This window comes from Octopus sinensis, linkage group LG1 (assembly GCF_006345805.1).
Source record: "Octopus sinensis linkage group LG1, ASM634580v1, whole genome shotgun sequence".
Taxonomy (NCBI): domain Eukaryota; kingdom Metazoa; phylum Mollusca; class Cephalopoda; order Octopoda; family Octopodidae; genus Octopus; species Octopus sinensis.
The window spans coordinates 187,564,871-187,592,270 of record NC_042997.1 but is presented as its reverse complement, the minus strand read 5'-3'; the positions used below and the strand labels follow the sequence as shown (position 1 = coordinate 187,592,270).

The 27,400-nt window shown below is 32.1% G+C and overlaps 1 protein-coding gene across 2 annotated transcripts in view; it reads right to left on the bottom strand.

Annotated features, from left to right (window-relative positions):
- Positions 1-355: 355 nt before the first annotated feature.
- The window catches only part of LOC115211898 (discoidin domain-containing receptor 2), a 107,953-nt gene continuing 80,908 nt past the window's right edge, over positions 356-27,400 (bottom strand). The window contains exons 8-12 of one of the 2 annotated variants that reach the window (XM_029780646.2): positions 13,900-14,222; positions 8,889-9,016; positions 6,477-6,674; positions 2,461-2,695; positions 356-987 (exon numbers count right to left, since the gene is read on the bottom strand). In XM_029780646.2, the coding sequence (XP_029636506.1) occupies positions 655-987; positions 2,461-2,695; positions 6,477-6,674; positions 8,889-9,016; positions 13,900-14,222 (1,217 nt within the window). In that variant the 3' untranslated portion in view covers positions 356-654. The remainder of the gene's footprint in view (positions 988-2,460; positions 2,696-6,476; positions 6,675-8,888; positions 9,017-13,899; positions 14,223-27,400) is intronic. The other variant, XM_029780654.1, reaches the window with a different exon arrangement.

The window sequence follows — 27,400 nt, the reverse complement described above, 5'->3', positions numbered from 1 at the left end:
AGGTTTAGTTTATATTTTATTTTTTTTGTATTGCCATAAGCCCAACCATAAGTTATATTTTTTATATTTTTTTTATGCAAATTTAGCAATTGAACATATTCAATATTGAATGGCAAATTTTTCTTTTTCTTTTTTACCATTTTCTATAAATTGTTTTTTTAAAATTTTTTTAAATGTGTGTGTGTGTAGGTTTTATATATATATAGATATACACATATATATATACATATATAGATATACACATATATATACATATACATGTATAAGTATGTGTGTGTGTGTATATATATATAAACACGCACATATATATACATACATATATATGAGTATATATATATATGTGTATATATATATATATATTTCTTAGTAGTCTCGCTGTTTGAAAATGTTTCATTGATAGCTCGAGGTACAAAGATACTGCCTATATTGTCGTTGGGGGGCCATCAAAGAAAAGGTTGTAGGGATGGGGGACATCTCTCCTTAATGTCCTGAAGCTTGGTTTTTGTTTATGTTTTATCATTGTGACACTTTATAAGATGTCAATAATAAACCAATATAGTTTTAGACAGACAGGCATCTGGACATTTTGGCAGTGCTGGAGTTTGCAGGATTCTTTGGTCTGACTGTACTCTATACAGTACAGTTTTCTTTAAATCAGCAGATGGGCACTTTTATTTGATTCATTTTTTCATCCTTTGGGTTATACCCCATATTTTTCCGTTGAAGAAACATGTGAATTTCCCTAAACGACGGACGTTCACTCTCCTGTCGGTTCCAGCACTCACGCATTAAATCATAAATTTCCTTTGGGCAATTGGGCGGTTGTGGAAGATAAACCTGGCGTCCATCATTTCGGTAATAATGTCCAGCATTTTCAATGACTTGTTCATCAGTTAACGCTTCATATGGCTGTTCTTTTGCAAATGTTAATATTTCCCACAGTGTTACAGCAAATGACCACACATCACTCTTAGTCGTGAACTTGCCCTGTTTTAGGAAAGAGAAACAACAACATTTTATGAACAGAATATTTACTTACAAACGAGTAATGTTGAAAATACAATAATTTCCTTCTGGTTCCCAAGATTAACCCTTTAGTATTCAAACTGGCCATATCAGTCCCAAATGTTCTGCCTGTTTTATGTTCAGACCTGACAGATCTGGCCTCTCACACCTAACCTACAATGTCACTTTAAAAATAAACAATCACGTCATTGAAATCTCAAAGCTACAAGACAATGCACGAGGAGTTCAAAATGATTAAATCTCTCTCTCTATATATAAACGGCAAATGTCTGTGTATGTGTGTGTGTGCATGTCCTTTATGCAAACCCACAATTTTTCAGTTAAAGGGCTTGCACTTTCTATGGTCATTCAAAACCATCCAAGGGTGGTCGTGCACATCTTCACATTTCCCCAGTCACCCCGCAAAGCCATTAAAAAAATCAATAGAAGTCACTTTTTTGTGAATTTTCTATCCAAAACCCAATCAAAATGCCCAAAACTCGATACGCCAATTGAATGTCAGCTAGCTGTATGTGATTGGTCGGAGATTTGGACAGTACTTGCGTGTATGTGCGCACGCACACAGCTGTATATGCATGCACTAGCACTATGACCTGGCATTGCCGGGTCATAGTGATTAGTAACTATTAAATAACTTTTACATTTGCTAGAGTAATCTGAATGTTAAAGGGTTAAACAGTAATATTTAAATTTAGGATTATTCAAAAATTATTCTAACTATTATTAATTAACTAGCTGCTGGAATCCTGTCAATGAATAAACTGCATTGCAATACATTGACTATACTGATTTTTCCACATATCAAATTTGTGTAATGGCTGTGAAACCTTCATACAAAACAGCTATTAAATGTTTCATTGTTAATGAACTTCAAACAAATGGAGTGATTTTAAACACTACATAGGTGTGGCTATGTGTAAGAAGTTTGCTTTCCAATCACATGGTTCCGGATTCAGTTCTGGATTCACAATTTTGTGGTACCTTGGGCAAGTGTCTTCTATTGGGTCATCCCATAAATAATGTGGTTTTTTTATACTCCTTCTACAATGCTCTTCCATCTCTCTGGTAGACTTGCAAGGCCCCTCTTCCAAAATTCACTGGTCTGTGATGAAAAATACTCCTCCAGTACTGTTCTGACCTTATCTACAGAATTCATATGTGTGTGTGTGTGTGTCTCTTTGTGCTTGTCCCACCATCACTACTTGACAATTGATGTTGGTGTGTTTACATTCCCGTAACTTAGCGATTTGGTAAAAGAGACTGATAGAGTAAGTACTAGGCTTAAAAAAAATAAGTCTTGGGGGTTGAGTTGTTCGAACTAAAATCCTGCAAGGTGGTACTCCAGCTTGGCCACAGTCAAATGACTGAAACAAATAAAAGAATAAGAGAATATTTAGTTAACATGTAAAAGACGAAGGTTCTTAAGCAACATACCAAGAGAATGCTTTCCCAGGCCATCCATCGGATGGGTAAGACAGCTCTTCCCTCTATCCTGTAATAATCTGCACTATAAAGACTCCTGCTCATGCCAAAGTCAGAGATCTTGATGCAGTAGTTGTGGCCCACAAGGCAATTCCTTGTGGCCAGATCACGATGGACCATATTCAGGGACTCGAGGTATTTCATTCCTGATGCAATCTGTGACGCCATGAAGATTAAACAACCATAGCTGAAAAGGGAAATGGGAAATTTAAAACATAGAAAATGATATGAAGAATGAAATACGAAACAAAGTATTTGTAAATTCAAATGAAATATTTGATGACAAGTTTGAATAACTGAAAGAAATAATACAAGTTTATGTTAAATTATAAATGTAAAAAAAAATGAATGAATAATCATCATTTTAGCTTTATGAAATTGTAACAGTCGAGTTATTGATTTTAACCCAAGCCAGAATGGAAAATGGATGTTAAATAATTATGATGAAGTTCCATCCGAACATGGCCGTTGCCAGCGCCGCCTTGGCTGGCTTCCGTGCCGGTGGCACGTTAAAAGCTCCAACCAATCGTGGCCGATGCCGGACTTCTCCCCGGCACCTGTGCAGGTGGCACGTAAAAAGCACCCACTACACTCGCGGAGTGCTTGGCGTTAGGAAGGGCATCCAGCCGTAGAAACTCTGCCAGATCAGACTGGAGCCTGGAGCAGCCCCTGGCTTCCCAGACCCCGGTCGAACCGTCCAACCCGTGCTAGCACGGAAAACGGACGTTAAACGATAATGATGATGATGAAGTTGAGGTAGATGATTTCTATTTTGTGTTAACCTGCGAGATCCTAGTTTCTAAATTTATCATCTCATTTGTATTCAATCTTCCTGATCATCTATCTGATTATAGTCAGTCTTTTTAGCTGTTGAAATCCAGCTTTCAGTTCACTTCAATATTGTACAACATTACCATCCACTTTCAATCAGTAAATGTTTTTTTGAATATTTTCTGGGTATTTTCTTTAAATTTTAGAAACATTGAATGTATTTCATATATGGAAACAATTTGTTTACTGTTTTCATTTATTTCGATATTTGTTACTCTTCTTCTATAGTGGCAAATTGGAAAGAATCAGGAAGAGTACTAGAGAAACTTCTGTTGTCTACAGTGCCAAATATATAAAAAAAAAAAAAAAAACCCAAACAAACAAGGGAGACAACTCAAGGATTCCCTTGCTATATTGAATAACCAAACGATATTACAGATATCATTCAAGATTTCAATAGTACCAGTGGAGATTTTTGTTCGGATAGACAAAGCTCGGAAGAAAGAAGTTTTTTCAGGACCAAGAGCTGTATTTTGAGCAGGTATCAACACATGACACGGAGTAACAGCACCAACAAGAGCAGGAGTTTTTACCTTGTTATTCGTCAATCTATCCCTGATATCAGCCAAAGTGAACACAAAACCAACATTGTTCTTAATATGTGGTAGCAACCTTTCAAGGGCTGCATTGTGCTCCAAATGACCTCTTATGACCTTCTTCATCATTGTGGTTTTTACCCATGAGGACAACTGCATGGTCCCTGAGTGACATACAGATGGTCTGCATCTGCCTGGAGCCAACATTGTCTGCATTCATGATGAAGCATATGGGATATTCATTAAGTAATTGAATGATCTTGATGAAATAGTTGGCTTTCCTTGACCATCTCTTAGTTACCACACCGTTTTAACAGGCAGCATATTATACATTCTTAGATTTATCTTTAAATTGCTGTGGTGCAGTCCCTGAGTAAAGAATAACAGGGTAAGATTAACAGAGTCAATGATCTGTTTGAATGCTTGAAGATTCATGGAAACTGAGATGAAGCTCCAGAAGAAAGCAATGTGAGAGAAAAAGTATGAAGCACAACCTGGTAAATGAGACATAGATATGACAGAAAGGAATACATCATGTAGGTTCAGTTAGAGCTGATATATTCCTTAAAAAAATATAACATAAAGAAACATTATTTCATATATAAATATATATATATGCACACACACACACACAACATTCAGTCTGCTAAAATGAATTCATAAGCACACACATAACATCCAAATATACATCTTTTTTCCTCTGATGATATTGTGCTCATGTCACATAAATGTAAATTTAATGTTTATTGAGTATTAATAATTGAAATGGCTGTAAGTGAAGATGACCAATTTGCTGTTAATAATAAACAATTATGAACTTCCTAATCTCCATTTTCTTTTCTTCTTTTAAATAAATATAAACTATATGTTTTTATATATATATATATATATTTCAACAATTGAGGGTAAAATTAATTAATTATTAATCAATTTCACCAAGTATTCAGTATGCAAAGGGACCATTTAAGGCGAATTCAAATTATTACATTATATAAAAGGGCTTAGTAAAATAAATTACTTTGCCACATACTGAACTCATTAGAAATAGTAGCTAAAAAAACTTTTTTAAAACTATTTCTAATACTTAAAGAAAACCTCTCTCATATAGTGTTTGCTCAATTCAACTCACGAAAGTATGGGGGTAAAGACATTAAAAAATCAAATGCAAAGGTTATTTGAGAACGTACGTTTCAAGATTAGTCAACTCGACATTTCTATCATCAGCTCAGAACTCCTTGGTTTGGATTTGAAAACACTGAAAGTGGGAGCATACCCTTTCGGCTTCTTATCGCTTCTGAAGATCTGCTCGAAACTAACAGTGCCAGCAAACTCAAATATGCAAGCGAAGAATTTCTGCTCTCCCCTTTCCACCAGCGTGGGTTAAAATCAGTAAACACTATGCTTTTTCGGTAAAATCCGAGGCATTAAATAGAGAGAGATGAATTATAATTTCAACAATTGAGGGTGGAAAGGGGAGAGCAGAAATTCTTCGCTTGCATATTTGAGTTTGCTGGCACTGTTAGTTTCGAGCAAATCTTCAGAAGCGATAAGAAGCCGAAAGGGTATGCTCCCACTTTCAGTGTTTTCAAATCCAAACCAAGGAGTTCTGAGCTGATGATAGAAATGTCGAGTTGACTAATCTTGAAACGTACGTTCTCAAATAACCTTTGCATTTGATTTTTTAATGTCTTTACCCCCATACTTTCGTGAGTTGAATTGAGCAAACACTATATGAGAGAGGTTTTCTTTAAGTATTAGAAATAGTTTTAAAAAAGTTTTTTTAGCTACTATTTCTAATGAGTTCAGTATGCGGCAAAGTAATTTATTTTACTAAGCCCTTTTATATAATGTAATTATATATATATATATATATATATACACCTATTATTTTAAATAAATTTATTCCCCCAAAATACTAGGTATTGAACCAGTATTTCCTTGGATGAAACCATCCCTTCATGAGGTTTACTCACCCTCTAATTAAATTTTTTATATATATATATATATATATATATATATACACCTATTATTTTAAATAAATTTATTCCCCCAAAATACTAGGTATTGAACCAGTATTTCCTTGGATGAAACCATCCCTTCATGAGGTTACTCACCCTCTAATTAAATTTTTTATATATATATATATATATATTTATTTATTTATTTTAAATAAAAATGAATACATTTAAAAGAAAAAAATTGATGGGTTTTTTTTCTCTTATGAGGTTTTTCATGCTAACTACTTGATAAATTCTTATAAAGATTTTATCCTATTTTAAAATTATATATATATATAGGTTGTGAGGGTAAATCCTAACTACCTATATATACTTAGCTAGTTACAATCCAATATCTAGTATCATATGCTGATGCATATTAGTTCAAATACTTAATAAAATTCAGAATTATGGAAATATTTGTAGAGTTATTGTAAAATAACAAGAAAGTAGAAATTTTTTGCTTCATTTCCCTGTTGTTTTGTTTTATGTTTAAAATAATGATAATAATAATAAAAATAATATAATTATTAACATTAACATATAAGATAAAATACACATGCATTTGTAAAATGTTGTTATAAAATCTGATTTTAGTATTTACCTCATTGTCTTAGCATTGGTTGCAGCAGCCACAGGACTTTCAGGGACATGTTCCAAGATAAATTGATTGAGGTCTCCATATTTCATATATTCGACAATCATACATAATGGTTCTTCTTGTGTGCAGACTCCAAGTACACGAACTATGTTTGGGTCTTTAAGCTGTGACATAATCTTGATCTCTTTGTGAAAATCAGCTCTGAATTAAAACAAATATTTTATTAGGAATTAACAGCAAATATACATATATATAATTTATTTGGTGAGGAGATATTTTTTTGCAGAAGTAACTCCACGTTATTAAGGAATGCTTCTGCTTAATGAAAGAAGGGTTCATATTTTAATTTACTCAAAGAGAAAACATAGCACATACTAATAATATAAACAATGATGATTACAAGAATGGCAGTATTAAAAACCAATAGGAACAATGTGTCTTTGAGCTGAGATAATTAGCTGAATGGTGACAAAAGGTTATTGTTGAGATTGATCAAATGTGAGTTGTTACAATCTATAATTACTACTTAAAATCTGATTTTCATGCTGGCATGGGTTGAATGTTTCAACAAAAGTTGTTGAGCCTGAGAACTGTTGTCAAGATCCAATGTTTGCTTTGGCATAGTTGGATGCCCTTCTGAAAGCCAAGTACTTTACAAAGGGGACTGGCACCAAACACCAGTAAGGTCATCAAGTAATTTGCAAGACAATTGAATGGGGTATAGTACTGAGGGAGGTAGCTGTATGCCAGGTGATGAGAAGTGTGATAGATGGACAGGAACAAATGTCTTTGCTGTAGAGAGGTTATACTGCAACAACTAAATGATGCTAATGTTAGCAGTGGTCAGAACCATATCATATGCTACATAAAAACAAACAATGGATGTGATGTGTTGTAAACAGAAACACAATCATTAGGATGAAATTAAAATTAAAAAAAGGTGAAATTAGTTCTGGAGTGAATTGGAAGTTTTAGTCACCATCATCATCGTTTAACATCTGCTTTCCATGCTAGCATGGGTTGGACGATTTGACTGAGGTCTGGCAAACCAGATGGCTGCATCAGACTCCAATCTGATCTGGCAGAGTTTCTACAGCTGGATGCCCTTCCTAACACCAACAACACGAGGGCCAGTCAGGCGGTACTGGCAACGACCATGCTCAAATGGTGCTTTTTATGTGCCACATGCACAGGAGCCAGTCAAGTAGCACTAGCAATGAAATTACTCGAATGCTTTTTCACGTGCTACCAGCACGAGTGCCAGTAAGGTGATGCAGGTAACGATCATGCTCGAATGGGGTTTTTTATGTGCCACAAGCACGGAGGCCAGCTTGTTGTTCTGGCAATGATTACACTGGTATGGTACTTTAGTATTTTTTAATTAACAGAGGTTAGAGTGTTACAAGCCTGATGCAGAGATTCTATAAATCTATTCACCCACCCCAATCCCAAAAGTTAAAAACTTGTTTTTTTTATAAATATATAACTTTCGTGATGTATCATTTAATGTCGATGGAGCTGATAAATCTGTGACCTTTAGCTTAGAGAATTGTGAATACCAGATTGTGAAATTCATTAATCATTGGTATATAAAAAAGAAAAGAGTTCATCAGAATGAAAATTCTGCTATGGAAATCAGGGTACTTTGTGAAAATCCATCATTGAAAGAGTGGTTAGACAAGGAGTTAGCCAAATGTTTTTTAGAAAGTAATACAGTTAATATCGTTTGTAAATCTTTCAGAGTCCAAGTACTTAAGTCTTCTGGATACATCTTACACAATTTACAAATATTAGATTTACATAAGTGTTTCGACTAGATTTCCTTAAAACTACTCATATTTTGATATATAATACAGTGATTCCAATCATTAAACTGTCTTGTAACTCCAGCTGATGTGTGTTGTTAAGCAAAAGTTATTCCAGCTAAAGATTGTATTTAGGCTTTTTAAAATGTTCACATAGGAACATAGGTGTAGGAGTGGCTGTATGGTAAGTAGCTTGCTTACCAACCACATGGTTCCGGGTTCATTTCCACTGCGTGGCACCTTGGGTAAGTATCTTCTACTATAGCCTCGGGTCGACCAAAGCCTTGTGAGTGGATTTGGTGGACGGAAACTGAAAGAAGCCCGTCGTATATATGTATATATATGTGTTTGTGTGTCTGTGTTTGTCCCCCCAACATCGCTTGACAACCAATGCTGGTGTGTTTACGTCCCCGTAACTTAGCGGTTCTTCAAAAGAGACCGATAGAATAAGTACTAGGCTTACAAAGAATAAGTCCTGGGGTCGATTTATTCGACTAAAGGGTGGTGCTCCAGCATGGCCACAGTCAAATGACTGAAACAAGTAAAAGAGTAAAGAGTAATGATGAGGGACAGAGAAAACAAAAGTTCAGAGTGAGTCAAATTTAATTACCTGGCTCTGTCATCAGCACTGGGACGTAGCATTTTTACAGCAACTAACATTGACCGCGGTGTTGTCCTTGTCACCACAAATTCTTCTCCCAAGAAGTCGGTTATTCGGGCAGCTTCACACAAATGAACCTAGACAAGAAAATAATTATTGTTATAAGATTAATGCTACACTACCAAAATGAAACAAGCTAAAAATTATTATTATTATTAAAGTACATTATATTAAAATCAAAACAAAACAAAACTGCCATTTTCTCAAGGAAATTACTGGATATTTTATCAGGGGAATTAACACAAGAAAAAAAATTTATGAGTTATCTCCCTTACAATTTTTTATTTATTTATTTATATAAAACGCGAAATTCTGTCAATGATTTAGCGAGTTGATGCCAGTATTAGTGGACCTGCAGCCCTGAAGGGTTTCAGTCGAATATATCGACCTCAGTATTTGCGGCTTCTTTTATCCATGTGGTATTTATCGAGTGGTTTAGTCCTTTTACACGACTATTATTTTAGCAAGCTTTGTATCAAATTCAACTGCAAACATAAGCACGCACATACAAGCATATTAATTCGTTTATTTCATTAATTTTTTGCTTGTTTCAGCCACTGTGGCAATGTTTTGACCATTTTAAAGCCTGATACTTATTGAATTGATTTTTGTTTTAGCTGAACTGCTATTCACAGGAACGTAAACAACCAATGTGCAGATAGATATGAAAATTTGCACAACCACATACATACACAGGAATTCACTTGTTTTTTCCGTCTGTTTCCCAAGCTAGCATAGGTTGAACAAATACAATGAGGTATTGTTTTACAGCTGGGTGTCCTTCCTGTTAAACCTAAACTGATTCTCAAATTTTTTTTTTCACTTGTTTTTGAAAGCACAAAAGCTAGATGACCATTTAATATGACAATAGCATAAAGTTCAATGATTTCATGTAAATATTAACCCAGTCACACACTCACATACATGCACGACAGGCTTCAACTGTTCTCATCATCCTAAATCCATCCACAAGACATTGGTTGACCCTAGATTACAGTAGAAGACTTCCAGTGTCCTGTGTAGTACGATAAGATACAAGATCGGTAGTACGATAGATAGCAGGACAAAACCCAAATATATACAGCCATAACAGGCTTCTGCACAGTTTCCATCAACCAGATTCATTCACAAAACATTGGCTAGCTCAGTGCTTTAGTAAAAGCCCAAGATGGTGTGCAATGAGAGTAAACCTGAAACCATGTGGTTGCAAAGAAAAACTTTTTAACCATATAGCTATGCCAACACCCTACACGTGCGCACACAATTTAGAAAACAAATTAAAAAGACAGTTTAGTGACAAAATTTAAGCTTTAGGAAGAACGTACAGCCACAACTGAAAAACTTAAATATAAACCTATCAACAACCAACACCAAATACTGAATATACAATTTGCCAAGATCCTAAATTAGTCTGCTCTAGTTTCTCTGCAAGCAACTCAATCAGTAAAACACCTTTTATTAGAAGAACATGTTGAAAGTTGCTGAAAGTGTATATGAAGAAAATACTGGGATGCAATACTAACAACTAATAAGATGCTGGTGCCAGGGCAATATTAATGCAAGGATAAGGATAAATTACCAAACATGTGACCATGCATCAGGTTACTTTGGAAAATGAAATATCAAATCCAACAGACAACTAATATTCAAACAATGCCTGAAATATGATCTAGCCATGACAAACAACTTCTTCCAGCTTCCTGAAAAAAGATGTTTTACGACTATTGCCAGCCACAGTTAAAACAATAGCACCTGTTGGAATATGTGCTTACTCAGAGGGGTAACATTACAGATGTAAGCTGTACATCTGTCATGAGGGAGGCTAAGTACTGCTTCACTAATCATGTGTTGATACACAGTGTATGCAATTTGTCTGTGAGATTGAAGTGCAAGGAAGTTAGTAAAACTGCACCAAAACGAGTAGAAAACAAAAAAATCCTAAGTGCATTGTACACTTACAGCAAATATGACCAGAAAGATAAAAATGCTACCAACATTACACCAGCCATGCGTAAGATAATCCACAAAAAACAGCTACTGCCTAAATTGGGTTTCCAAAATCTGAGCACACTGACTATTGTTTGAAAAACATAAGAACCATAAAACTATTCTAGATAGATGAGGTACACAGCAAGGTACCAGTTGACTCAAAGACATCAAAGCTTTGCTACAAAATCAACTGCAGTTGTTTTAAGATTAGTAATGGAACTAAGAGGCAAGTAAAATTCAAGAACTTGATGATTTTCACAATGTGATGGTCTTCAGCACCAGTCTAAGATAGATACATAGTCTCTCTGGCTGGAATACAGTGGTTTATGTAGGTCAAGCCTGTGTCTTTTTAATTTGAGGTCAGGGGTTTTTGTCCATACTATGTTTTATGATTTTTTTTAAAAATGGGGTTAGTTCAGTGCTAGGATGTCCACTACAAATATTTTCATCAGTACAAGTATTTCTTAGCTCACTGAGCAACCAGCATGATCCCATTTCCTAGTATTCAGCTACTGTGGGAAATATAATTGGTTTTCCATCTTCACAACCCAAACAGATGGCAGAATTTTTTATTGCAGCAGCCAGAGTATCGTGTACATCACTGACAATGAAATGCAGCCACTTCCCTGCTTCATTACACGGAAGGTGTAGAGTAAGTGAAAGCAATTACAAATCTCTTGTGCAGCTGCAGTCACTGCAATGCTTAAGAGGCAGAGTCCCGGTCATTTTTAGAAATGAAGCATGAATAACAATCAAGAAATGGTCTTACTAGAGTGAGTTACATATAGAGATACACATATTAATGTATATGTTCATTACATAAAAAAGTATATCTTCCCAACAAATTGAGTTCTATATTAAATAATGGCTGCAGTGTGAAAAATCTATGCTTTTACATATTTTAGGATATTTACATTATGGTAAATATGTATGTTTATGTATATATTTTTGCAATTTCCAACTACCAAATTCTGTGCACTCGTTGCTACTCAGGCAGTGGGATCTCACTCAGAACCATGTAGTTGTGATACAAACTTCTTAACCAAAAGGTTATGTGACGAAATATTTTTTATTCTTATTGTGAAGGAATAAAATTCAATTTATTGTTAAGTCTATGTTAAACTGTTATTTGAAGGGGGTGATATTCCACTTATTGTTTTATGGACAGGATTCAAATGGAAATAATCACATACTCCTCTGCAAAATCATGTATTCCAGCAATTTAATTAATTAAAGGCAACATATTGCAGATCTAAAATTTATTCACACACACACACAGAGTATATTTTTTTCTATTCAGAATGCATTTTCTAAATGTAGCTAGCTGTGCCAGCATCATTCAGTGAATGTTATATTAATTCTCCTTTTGCCAGCTCTAATTTTTTTTTTTTAATACAGGAAGAATTGAATTTGTAAGTGAAATTAAATAAGTTCAACTGAGGATCAGAAAGCAGACTGTAGAATATTTTACCCAGGAGAGTAATTCTGTACTATGGTGTGCTTGACAATTTTAAAGATATCTTTGTTCAAGTTAACCAATAAAATTTTTATTTAAGACAATAAATAAATAAATGAAAGAAAAGTAATTTTTGATAGGGCTTATATAAGGTCATGTTTCTTTGCATTTCTGTTACATCAGTACATAGTTATTATATATCATGAACATAATATTCTCAGTAATCACATTATGAATATTATATTCCATTTTCTCTGTTATTTGTTAAAATAGAGTTAACATTCATTTCTAGCAAGCACATTCCTCAAAATGTGATTAAACCTAATAGAGAAAAAACATTCAATATCTTATTACTACAGCCTTCATTGCCATTTTCCCGGCATTTCCTTTATCTATGCATTCAACTTGGTTTAATGAGAATTCAAAGTTGTTAAACCATTTATATTCATTATTTACTTTCTATGTTTTTTTCAAAATAAAAGCAGGTGCAAAATTAGCAAAGCCTCACACACTTACACACATAAATACAGTTAAAATTTTCAGGCTATTTATAAAATCATTGCATCTATTGTTTCAATGGTGATGGTATTTTTGTAAAACTTTTCTATTTCCACACATAATTGCATGTATAAATTGCATGAATTACAGTTTCACAGCAGAGATTCTGATCCACTATTGTCTTTTTTAGTATCGAAACATTATACCATTTCCTGAGTTAGAATTATGAAGTGGCTGAAAGTAAGAGACATATGCTGAAGTGCTTTTATTGATCAATACAAAGGCTTCAGCCATAACAGTTTTAGCATATTACCAATTATGGCTAGAACACTCGACTGCAGAGAATTACAAACACCTGAGTAAGACACACAATTTCTCATCCTTAAATAACAACACTTTTCCAGACATATTTTTAAACTATTATGTTCAAGGAGGAGAGCATTGCACATGGCCAAAAAGATGGTAGAATTAATGAGAAACTAAATAAAAATGAAAAATCAAAAAGAAAATTAGCATACTGTTGAAACACTTGATAAATGAAAAAAGTTCCTGGGTTTACATTCAGTAGTTTCCAAGAGTCTAGTGAGAAAAACAAACTATGGATTGCAAAATCCAGAGAAATACTTGTAATTGGTGCTTTAAGAACAGATAGTGATTGCTAATGAGGTCTGGGAAGAGAGTTTGGAGCATAGTGTTAATCTAATGAAGCTTTTAAGAAACACACAACTCTATAAAGTGGGAAAAAAGCCAAGAATCATATTTTCATTCTTCCCTTCCATAGCATCAACTATAAGAATTCTTATAAACTTTTCACAAAAACTAACTCCAAAGATCATATCAGCATCATAAGAAGCTCTTAGGTCTAGATTTCATCTTGTCCTCCTCAGTTTGACAAAAGATCTTTTTTATAGTTCAACAAAAACTTTTGCCTATGGATGTTCAAAGGTGACAAAGCATTGCTGAAATCAAATCATATAAAGAAAAATTATTCAAATTTATAACAAGCACACATCTTACCTCTCCAAATTGTCCTTCACCAAGAACTTCAATGAATTTAAGGTTATCTCTAGGAAATTCTGCCACAGAGTAGTCAATACTAAGAAGTAGGTCAGCATTGGGTACTGCATAAATATTGTTGCCACTAACCCCCTGTAGACTGGGAATGTTAGGCACGTGTACATTGACTATATCTGCAGCAGCATAAAGTGCTTCATAGTTGGGAGGTTTGTCAAGTGTGTTACCCATGATGGGTGTGCCCTTGGGAGGTCGTGGAGGTCGTGGTGGTAGGGACACTGTCAAAGATGACTTGGTCACGTCAGGTACAGCATAATCACGGGAATCTGGAATGTGGTGAAATAGAAAACTCAAAGCGTATTGCTTTAAAAACAAATATTAAACAAATGAATTTAACCATCTTAAAGACAAAAATAATACCATACGGATGGCTAAATCTCTGATATTTCAGTCACTTGTGATTTTTTTTTCCTGATTCAAAACATTAACATTTTTCATTTTATTTAAAATTACCTGAAAATTTATTCAAATCAGTCAATTAAAGGAAATCTTTGGCACTGATATAAACTAGTATCTTTAGTTTTGGAATATTTTCTTTCAAGTATTAAAAGCAGCAATAAAACCGAGATATTGATAGGGCTAATCGTAGCAGAGGTAGACATGTAGTCAGTCAAATCAAACCAACTACATTATTTTATTGTGGAGGCACATGGCCTAGTGGTTAGAGCAGCGGACATGCAGTCAAGGGATCAGGGGTTCGAATCTCAGGTCGGGTGATGTGTGTGTTTATGAGCGAAACACCTAAGCTCCACGTGGCTCTGGCAGAAGGTAATGGCGAACTTCTGCTGACTCTTTCGCCACAACTTTCTCTCACTCTTTCCTCCTGCATCTGGCAGCTCACCTGTGACAGACCAGCATCCCGTCCAGGTGGGGAACCTATATGCCAAGGAAACCGGCCCTATGAGCCAGGCGTGGCTTGAGAAGGAACAAACAACAACAACATTATTTTATTAACTCTTAACACTTGAAAGGTGAATTGTCACAGGTGCTTTAATTCAAGCCAGCAAAAGAAATTAAGTATTATACAACATTTTACTTCACTATTCTACTATCTTGGGTCTTCATCCCACTACATTGAAATAAGATTATTAAAGGACTCCGCCTCATAGTATACAATTGTTTTGGGTTTTTGCACGCAAGGAACTATTTTGAAAAAAAAATTCCATGATACATTCTTTAGTCAAGTGGGCAATGAAAAAGCTATATACGGCTGAACGATTTGTAGAAATTGTTCAGGCCATGTAAATATTTCAATAAGGCCATGGGGGAGGAGGATATGTTGTAGAGGCAGGTATGCACCAAGGACTGATACCAGTCTTGATTTCTTTATCATAGTTTAGGTTCATAGAAGTACAAGAAGAGATATCTATGAAAGTTTCTTTATCTTGACATTAAGACTGATTCAATCCAAATTTTTTGAAATAATTAAAAACTTTAAAGTTGTTTCTGATTGATACAACAAGGGGCTAAAAAGTGAATACCACAAAAACTAGCTTACTAATTTAAAGGGGTTAACTATCATCCAAAAGCATCTGAGAAACAGACTTGTTTAATATACAGTAACAAAGTAGACAGGACTTCAGTGTTGTGTAGTCAATGAAAATAAGAGGTGAACAAAAGGGGTAATGGATCCATGGCAGATTGGCAAGGAACCGGAATCACCGATGCATTGCATGCACTGAAGCTGCTAACTTCATGAGCAACCACTGCTTAACCTATAGAAAATGAATATGATCATCTACAGACCCACTATTTTGAGATTAGAAAGCAGAAGGTGCTAGTCTCTTTAAGAATTATTTACTTTTCTTATCTATTGAATTGAAATTCAAGTATTTTGTTTCCAGAATTTAAAATAATGTTATCTTTATTGTGTTTTAATGCATTATGTAAAATTGCTTCTGTCTTCAGTAGGCTTCAATTCAAAAAATTTACATCTGTGGTGTCTGTTTAAATATAGCTAGTTATTGCTGCTTCTGTTGGTGATTAAAGATTTCTCTCCCAGAACCCAAAGAGCAGATGATCTGCAGGATTTGGAGAAAGGCTTCTGAATATGGTCCATAGGCCAAACTTTATACACTTTGATGATACTTAACTGCAAACAAGTTGTAGAAGTGACTGAGTATCAAAGAGATTTGAAAATATACATTTAAAAACTGATTGTACTAGTATGAACATCTAATTAAAACAATGCATGCTAGGAAAAAGTGCTATAAGTTAGTTTTAGAGAGTATTTGTGGAAGATAAAGACTTAAGAAGATTAGGCCTAATAGATGAGATAGTGCATCCTATTTGTTTCACTGTAAAAGAAATGATTTTATCAAATCAATAATTTTTTAAAAAGTTACAGAAAAATATTAAACAAAAGGACTAAAAATTTTATAATTTTAATTCTTGAAACTGATTTAATAGGTAATTAGTTTTACTAAAAAAAATTATTAAAGTAAGGGACTAATAATGTGATAACTGCAATTTTTGCAGGTCCTTATAACTATTAATAAGCAGACAAATCTGTGGAATAAAATCTTTTGTTACACTAGGAATTCTAGGCGGGGGGAATTTTTTTTCTCCCAACATTTTGCATGTTAGAGTTATAAATATGAAAGTCATTCACTAATACACTACAATCCTAGCTCACATATGTAGTTTCCTCAACTGTAACTACAATAGCTTCTGCTGCTATAAGCTAGCAAGTTGCATGTCCAGGTGATCTGGCTCACCTAATTCTGTTACTACTATTATTTCAATAAGCATTTTTCATCATATTTCTTGCCTATAACTGCAATTCCATCCCTACCCACATAGTCTTAAATATGATGTTCAAACTAAAAGTCAACTATATTGATCAACCCACTCTGGAAAGGCTTGAAAATATTGTGGACACTGCTCTTCTCACTAAATCATTACCTCCCACCCACCATTATTCTCTTTTCTTTCTCTTATCTACATTTACTCCTCCCCATTATTATTTTAACACCTTCACCTGTGATCAGTGTCTCTTTTTTCAAAAGGTGAATACCTTCAATTTGTGAAGATTACCCACCCAGCAGAGCTACTATTCCAGAATAAAACTAATATATGAGAGGATAGTTCAAAAAAAAATCTTCCAGTAGAACTTGTATAAAATATTGATCTATCTTAAGACAGTGTAGTAAAACTGATGTTAAAGAGAGCTGTTTGTCATCATTATCTTGTCATCACAATCACATGCAGAATATGCTATATTTTCTCAGTAAGAAGTAGGTAGGTAAGTGTAAGTTAGTATACAATGTCTATAATTTGGTGAAATAAAAGTCAAAGGCACCATAGAATTTCAGATCAACCCTTCAAAGTAATAAGATTAATAGTAAACTGATTGTAATGTGAAAATGTGACTTGCTACTAATAGACATTATTACTGAAGCATTGAACTGTAAAACAATCATTAAAAAAACAAATCCTTCATAAAATTTTTAAGTGACATAAATTTGATTTGAATATTACTTGTAGTTTACTTAAAATTAAAACCCCACAACCTCTTTTTTGTTTTCATTTTACATTCATTTCACTTAAGGAAAGCCATTAAAAAAGTTTTTGTAGCTAAAACAGAATACAGAAAATAAAAACAACCCCCAAATAAAACAAAGAGTATTCATGATAAAGTTTATTTATATACTAAATAATCAATTATTAACTAATTAGAAGCAATGTTTGGAAAAAGATAAAAATAATAAGAAGTAATATGTAAAAAATACCTAAATTATTGATAGTAGTATCTAAAGGGTTGACACAAATAGGCCAGTTTATTGTCTTTGATATATAATTCATGAATCTTAGAACTTACACATCAAATTGCTAATGAGCCAAAATGTTTAGAGCCAAAAACATTGTTGAGCTCATGCATAAAAAACATACACACATATATGCGCACACACACACACACACACATACACATACACACATACTGAAGAGTATGTATGTAACTATTTTTTTTAGTGCTAAAATATTATGCAAAAAAAAAGTTATAGTCATTGGAAACTGTAAAGAACTTTTTTGTTTTCAGTTTTTCCTCCAGTAAAAAGAAGGAAAAGAAATTATTTTTGATTCTATTTCAAGCAATAAACACTTCAGATTTTCTTTATTTGGCTTTTGTAGAACTTTATCAAAAAAAAAAAAAAATATTGAATAGGGATAAGGAGAGAGTATTTAAAAGGAAAACTTTGTATATGCCTTAATTTCTATAAAAGCTATCAGACAATTTTAATATTGTACACTTAATAAATATATAAATATACTGCTAATAAAATGAGAAATATAATATACCAAAATTCATTGATATTTCTATTAAAATATATTTCAATAATATATTTTTTTTTAAATGTAAAAAAAAAAAAAAAAAACCAAACAAACAGAAAAACATTTGAATATTTTAAATAATGTTATACATGATGAAAAATGGTTTTCAGAAAAGCTATTGCATGGATACTTTTTTTTCCACAAAATAAAAATTAGTCTAAATAGAATATTGAATTTTATTAGTGTAAATAAAATGTCAACTCTTCTAAAAGTTATTAGAATACTATTCATGCTATGTAGGCCCATGAATGAGTATATGTTTGTTTGAAGGTATCAGGTATCTAGCTTTTGAGAGATGGGAAAAGAAAAAAAACGAATACAATACAACATTGCGTGGACCAAGTCATATAAATACATTCTAGCTACAATATATATATATATATAAAAATATAAATATATATATATATATGCAAATGCACACACACATACGCACACACACATATATATATAAGCAAGCCATAGCAAAAATAAAAACATGTAATAACATCAAAAATGAAAATCAAAAATATTTAGAAAAATCAGAAAACATTCATTACAAAAAAAGCACAATAAAAAAAACAGTCATGCAATTTGATGAAATGTCATGCCATACCAGCAGTTTGATGAGTTTAATTAGAGGAAAATTTAAAGTAATAAAAAAAAAATGTTAATAATACTGACTATGAATGATAATATTATGCAAGGGCTTAGTCCAGAAGTAAACAGACAAGGAAGGATGTATAACTGAGTGTATATAGTGGTAGATAGGAGCTGGTGATAAAGCATTTGAGTGAAATCCTAGGATAGTTGAGAAAAGCAAGTGTTTCTCCATTAGATTTAGTGAAAATGTAGATAAAAGACAATACACAGTTTGTAGATTGTTACTCTTGAAATATTTTGTCAGTGTCAACTAGGAGAGTTATGCTAATGTAGTTGCAGAAATTATAGTTTAAATATGACAAAAAAATGTTGAAACTTGTTAAAAAAAAAAAAACTTAAATGAATTATGTATGTAACTGGATTAAGGATGTTTTATGATTAATTGTGATTAGCATGATAATGAATTCAAATACTAAATCGTTTGATAGGCACTGGAAAATACTGCTATACTTTTGGTAGTTCAAGATAGAATAATAACAAGACCTTTGTTGCTAACAAATTTAGGGATGCTGATGCTGATAACAGGGGAAAATAATTTAGCTATTATATACTTATATCACAAGAGAAACCTAGAAATGTCTTTCCCTTTAAAAAAGAAAAAAAAATGGTATAGAAGTTCTTAAAGTGCAGTCATGGTTAAATCTAACTTTTGAAATGGATTCTAATCTTGTTAAACTTTTAACAGAAGGCAAAGAAGCATATTAGGAGTAGAAGTCTAAAAATCTCTTCATCTAATGATAGCTTATTTGATAACAGAAAAGAATTTCCTGGTTCAAACTACTATACATCAGTTATCATGGTGAGAAAAAGTATGGATATTTTTCACACAGTTTTCAAGTTCTAAATATTATTCAATCCTATTTCATTAAGACAAAATATTTATTAATAACAAAAAAATGGATGATGCAAGGATCTGTATAAAATGAAGCAAAATTGATAGGACAGAGGTCAGTAGAAGCGCATTTTTTAGTGAATAAAGCAAGAAAAAAATTGAAAAATGCAGTAAAGAACAATAAAAAAAATGTTAAATTCAAAACTAAACTAAAAGAAATTAAAGAATAAAACAAGCAAAAATAATCTCCAACAGCTGTGGAAGAATTTCATTTTATAGAAAAAAAATACATAGCAGGCAATAAGAAATAATATTGCTAGGTGGCCAGCATTTTTGGCAGCAAGATTGGAATACGAGGAGATGGAATGGATTCTGACCATAGATCTCTAGTGTACTGGCAGATTAAGACAACAAGAGAGCAGTGTGGAAGGGTGGACAGCAGGGAGGTGATGGAAGTGGGTCATTCAGGCATTGTTGATTAGAGAGAATTATAGGTCTGGTACGACAAAATAGTAATGGTGGGTAATGGAGGCTAATTCCCTACCAAAAGCAAGCCTTTCATTATCATTATTGTTTCTTCAATTAGCTTTGGAGAAATTATAGTAATTTTATTTTTAAAGTTCTACATTTTGCTGAGTTTTGAAGTTTTAAGCCTATTATTATTATTATTATTATTATTGTCTTCAAATAAAAATACTTCAAGTTTTATCAGATAAAAATCAAACTAAAATATAATTGATATCATGAAGGCTGTATTTTAATGACATTTACGTCAGATGAAAATAAGAAAAGTTGAAAGTGTGTAAGTGATGGGAGAGAAATGTTTAAATTTCCAATCAAACTTTGATGTAAGCTGTTAGTAGCTTTTAAGGGAGAGAAGCTGTGATGTAAAGAAGTATATATAAATAAAAACAAAACTTAGGATATATGCAATCTGATCAGTTTGATAGTACTGTAATTAGAGTTTAGATAAGAGGAGTCTAAAGATGATAGGTGAATCAAATACTATAATTGAAAACAAGTGAGAAAAAAAAAATAATAGGGTTCTCGATATGTTGGTAAGAATAGTTAAAATGCTTTAAGATTGTTATATATATATTTTCAACTTATCATGAATTTAAAAAAAAAAGAAAGTAATTGCTGGATATTAATGTATGAAGTTATTAAGTTTGAAATAAGATAAACTCACTTTATAACTCAGAGATAACTATCAAACTGAAAGAAGTAATTTTCAATTTGAACTTTATAGAAAACTGAGATTTACTCCTGTCACAATAACGATTGGAGAAAAGGTTTAGCACTGTACCTTCTCACAGATAAATACGCTAAGAGTTGAAAGTATTTTGTTAACACTAAAAGTATAGGTTTTAACGTTATCAACACCATGTCTACCACTATAGATACTCTATCTTTGATTAAAAAATTTCCAGTTTAAAGTGATAAGATTGATTAAAAAGACAACAATATTATGCCTATAAATTTGTAAAATAAAGCAAATCTTAGGCATCATCACGCAGGGAGAATGAAGTGCATGCCTAAGGATAAGAGACAAAAGAACATAGAGCAACAGATACCAACTTCGATTGAAATAAAGATAAAAATGAAGAGATAAAAATAAGATATATAGACATCCCAAACTGAAGCTGTGTGGCAAATAAAGCCATTGTTGATGAATAAGAGAAAAAAGGAGAGAGAGTTGTCAGCAAGAATTAGAGTTTTAAAACACCTCACTAAGGTAAAGATTTAAAAATGGAAGAAAAAGGATAAAAACTGAAGAGAGTGACAATTGAAAATGTAAAGTTAGTTCGCCAAAAGGATAATTTATTCAGAAAATATTCATAATTATTTGGCTGGGGAGATTTAAGCAAAAAAGATAATAATGTATAAATTCTTTGAATGCAAAAAGAACAAGGGATTTTTTTATTCTAAGTATAAAAGTTATTTACGAAGATTGAAAATTAAAGAAGAAAAAGACAGATGTTTATACTGACCTATTATTACTCTATTGATTATAATATTAATAAAAACTGTATGATAATTCTGGAGAAAATTACCTTTTTTTTTTAATATATATAAGAGTAATAAGGAAAATTATTACCTAATGAGAAGTTTCAAATGAAGTCAATGACAATGTATATTTTACAGCTTTTTTTTAATACTAAAAAATATTTTTTAATACATTTTATGTAAAAAAAAAATTCACAAAATGAAGCAAAAAATAAAAAATCTGCCATTTTTTTTAAAAGAGAAGTTTTTGTAATAAAATAAACAGAAAAGTATTCTGTTTGCCAGGATTGAGATATAACTGGTTTCAATACAACTTGCAATCAACAATCTACTCAGTATCAAAGTTGAAGAAAAGAAGAGACCAAAGTCTCATCACAGATACAGATACACACACTCATACACATTTAGAAGTAACAAATTATCCAGCATTTATTACTGAATGATGATTGCAAGATCTATTTGAAACCAGCAATATCACAATTCAATAGAAATGATCAAAACAAACCTTTTAACAAAATACCAAACAATGTAATTTCTACTGAAAGTCCCACTTTTTTTTTAAACCAAATAACAGAGATCAAAAATTTTCTTTTCTTCCCTGCCCCATTTAGATCAATTAAGATTCAATATATAAGCTTTTCTATATTTAACAAGGAAATGTTGGTTAATTAGCATCAGAAACAAATATGAAGTAGAATTTCTTAATGTTATCATACCATGTTTGAAAAAATACCATTGTATTATATTTGGAAGAAATGATGATTTTATAGCAGAAATTTGGCAGATCTTTTAAACTCAGGTGTATTTTAAAGTGTAATTAAAATACAACAAGTTTAAAGCTAATATGAAGATCTCTCACCACCAAAAAACTTCTCACATGTTAGAAACATAGATGAGTAGATGATAATTGATACATATATTATGGTATTTGTTACGTAAAGTTAATGTTCAAAAGAGTGGTTTTCTTTACTTGGTGGGAATCTATTACTTTTAATTTCCATAACTTTATAGTTTTATTTTACAGAGATTTTTGTTTTGCTTTTGGCAACTGTTCAGTTAGAAGTGAATAAATTATTATTCCAATTATATGTTCTTTTTTTCATTCAATTATAAATTTTAAAGAAAGCATTATCTGGTATATAAATATGAATTTGGGCTTTGGTTAACTTTACAATTCAATAAACTGGTGAAAATTTGAGGGTTATCTTTAGAAATAATGAGTAAAATGAGAAAACCATATGAAAGATGATGAGTATTTATTTGCCTACTGATTTCAAGAATATATTTGATAGAAGTACCAATTATTTTGCAAGATTTGAAGATGGTATTGTAAAAAGTCGATAGTATACAAGCTGTTCTTGGAAGTATCTTAGTCTCTTCAACTGTTAATATACCGACAAAATATCTCAATGAAACAATGATAATAATAATAATTCAATGATATCAGCACAATTATTCATAAAGTATTAATTCCATTTTCACTGATGTTTAACATTAGGAATATGTCTAGGTAAGATAAAGATTTGAAATCTGAAGCTGTTTAAACCAAATACTAATCTTTATGTTGGTCCCAAAACATTTTGTTCTTAGCCATTTGAATAAATGTTGGTGCAAATCAATATCTAAAAGACAAGTTTTTCGCTGCTACTTCCAAGTGAATCATAAAAATATCAAAAATCAATTTTGCTAAAATGGAAACTAGACTGTAACCAAGTATAAGATATTTCAAATTCAGAAACTATTTCAATACAACAGTTTACCTAAATCTATTCTATGCAATGATGATAATCTTTATATACTTAACAGACTACATTTAGTCTATAACTGTCAATTTTCATTGCAGTTTTCATGAAGAGATGGAGATTAGAATTTCTGCTTCTTGCAAGCATGATATTATAACTTATGTAAGATATACTGTGCAAGTGTATGTGCTTTTAAATACACACACACATACAAGGTGCATTGGGTAATTGTGAACAAACTTTAGCAGGCCATAAATGGAAAATGACTAACAATCTTATCTGCAACGTATCTAGTTTTAATTTCTCATTGTTGCCAGTATCAACATGGCAGATTCCAATATGACACAGGAAATGGAAAGGCATGCTGCCAGCCACAGTGACTTGGTGATGGTCAGCTTCATGAACATGGCTGGGTTATGCATGTTCAGGACAAGAGCAGGGGTCCACTGGCAGTGACATGTTATTTGTGATTAAGAGAAAGAAAGATTCACAGTGATCGTTATATCATGAGAACAGCAGAGTTTATCCAGCAGATCCAAGATATCAACAATGACACCCTCAATGTATTGATGGAAGCCACCACCAAAATTTCCAAGTGGTGGAGTCCACTACTTGATATGTGATATGCACAAAGACTTCAAGGTATAAATAAAAAGGTATAAGCAAAAAGAAGAGAATAGCTCATGTCCAGTAAAATTCACCCCTCCCCTACAAAAACACTGTGTGCTTGTGACTCTCTAATTCTCTTGATTTGAACCCCTTGGACTGCTGCATTTGGGGTGTTGTTGGGAGAGTGAGGACCAGCAAGCCTCTCCATAGTGCCAAGGATTTGGTGGCGGTGGTGGGGAGAGGAACCCACCATCATGGGCACTATGAATAGCATGGAAGGAAAAGGCATCTAATCTTGGCATCCATTCACTTCTGTGATCGCATTGGGCCTACCCCTGGGACCAAGGGTATTTTTGTTGAAATGCTTGTTTCTTTAGTATACCAAGTTGAATGTATGTGTTGTTATTCTGGGTTTTTAGTTTTTGGCATGTTTGTTTTTCTTTTTGTTCTTGTTTGTTTTTGTACACTGTGTGTGTGTGTGTGTGTGTGTGTGTGTGTGTGTGTGTGTGCGCGCGCAAAGGTAATCATAGGAAAACTTGTAAAATGATGATTTTAGATAGATATCATTGCTACTGACATTATGCATATATTCATCTGGATTTGAACTTAAATTTCAACCAGATTAATATAGATTGCTGCAGTGATTCTAGATGTTAGTAATTAGCATTATTTTGTGTTAATATTTATTTACTGACACCTTATAAATATAATAGTTCAAAGGATGAACTGCAATTTTAACATTTCACCATACAACCTCTACTTTACTTCTATAACAAATCTTGAGCACCCATTTTCAATTGCTCAGCATCATCTTTTTCTTTTTCAATAGAACCATTTCTATGCTATTCAAAGTTAAGCAGGTATCACATGGTTTCACTGTCAACCAATAGCTAATAAGTGCGAAAGACTTAATAACCTTAAAGTTTTCTCTAAGCATGAAAGTTCTGTACGAATAAAATCAAAGAACATGTTCCAAAATAAACAGAACATGAATAGAATATCTTCTAAAACCTTAATACAATGTTATAACGATTTTAATAATTACTATAGAAATGAAGGGACCAGATGATAACAATTATATCAGATTAAACCAACTGTTAAAAAGAAAACAGATCAACACAATATTTGTTATTGATAGTGAATTTTAGTACGTTTTATTCAATTTAAGCTAATTAGCGAAATCAGATATAGTTTAAAGCTGAATACTGAATGTTCTAACAATTAGCTCAACAAAACATTAGTTTTAAGATGATATTTTGTTTTGGATTTGGTTTGCAAGATTCTGTATGTGAGTTCGTGTGTTGAAGCATATTCTGTTGTGTCTGGGGAGAATCATTTTCATTTTGTGCCTTATAATTTAACACACTCACCGGTAAAATTTCCACTTATTCCTTATTTATATTTTCCTAAAATTTTTGTTGCATCTTGCAACCTTTGTTTGTGCACGTGTGTGTGTGCCTATGCATGCATGTATGTATGTATGTATGCAAGTATGTGTATGTATATATGTGTGTGTGTATGCATATGTATATATTATGTATGTGTGTGCATCTGTATATATGTATTCTGCTTATTCATATGCTTGCATGTCTGTGTTTGTGTATTGTTTTATGTATGTGTGAGCATGCGTTTGTATATGTATGCACTTCTGTCTCCTTGTGTATGCAAGTATGTGTGTGTTTTGCAACTATGTACCATGTTTGTATGTATGGATGTGCATCTCCATATGTGTGGACACGTGTCTCCATTGTGTCCTTGAAGTAAAGTGTGTGTGTGTATATAAGAAAATAATAAATCAAATATAAAAAAAACCCACTTAAATCTATCATCTTATACACTGACATATTCAGACTAGTGTCGTCATTGTGGTCAATGCAGCATCATTTCAGCCATTATAACTAAACAACCAGTATGGAGATAACAGCCTAAATACATCAGTATACAATAAGGATAAATCTTTATCTCAGAAATTCAGACATAAATTAAATTCTGTCACCTTTAACTCAAGAAGATTATTTCAGAATTTCAGAATTACCAAACCATATCTTTAACTTAATGAAAACTTACTTAGATAATGCTACATATATTCTAGAACTTCTAATTCTCAAAGATTTAGAGGTAGAATATGAATAGTTTAAAACAAGCATGATGTAGATACAACAAAGCTAATGGGGGAAAAAATTGCCCTTTTAAAGAAATATGAAGAAAAATGAGAAACTAATGTTGAAGAGAGAAAATATATGAAAACTCGATGTATAAATTATAAAATACATTTTAAAATGTATATTTTAAAATTCACAATTTACACTGGGTAATCTATATGATAACAACATGTCAACAAAATAACATCAGAATGTGACAATAGAAAGAGGAGAAATGGCAAAATACTCATAACTAGATATCTTAGCTGAGGGGTGGAAAGGAACAAAATAATGCATGGATGAGCAAACTGATAACAAATGAAATTGAATTTGACAACAAACATTTCTTCTAACACAGTGTTACAGACATATAATACTGAGGAACAAGCAGACATATACAATAATGAATGGAATGCTAAGATGAGTCTAACACAAAAATGAGCAAACAGACTACACACCCAAAATGTTATGTGTGTGTGTATATATATATATATATATATATGTATATATATATATATATATATATATATATACCACATACATAAATGTATATATATATTATATACACACACACACATACATAAATGTATATATATATATATATATATATATACATACATACATATATATATATACATTTATATATATATATATACACATATATATATATACATTTATATATATATACACATACATAAATGTATATATATATATATATATATATATACATGTATATAAATGCATGTATACATATACATACATGTATACATACAAATACATGTATACATATAAATACATGTATACATTTATACATATAAATACATGTATAAATATAAATACATGTATACATTTATACATGTATACATATAAATACATGTATAAATAAATATATATATATATATATATGCATATATATATATATACACACACACAGAAGTATACATATATATTCATGTACACATGTATATATACATATACACATACATATATACACATGTATATATATATATGTATATATACACATTACATATATATATGTATACACATGCATATATACATATACACACAGACATATATATATGCCCATACATATATATACATACATACATGCATAGAGATATACATAAATCCATACATATATA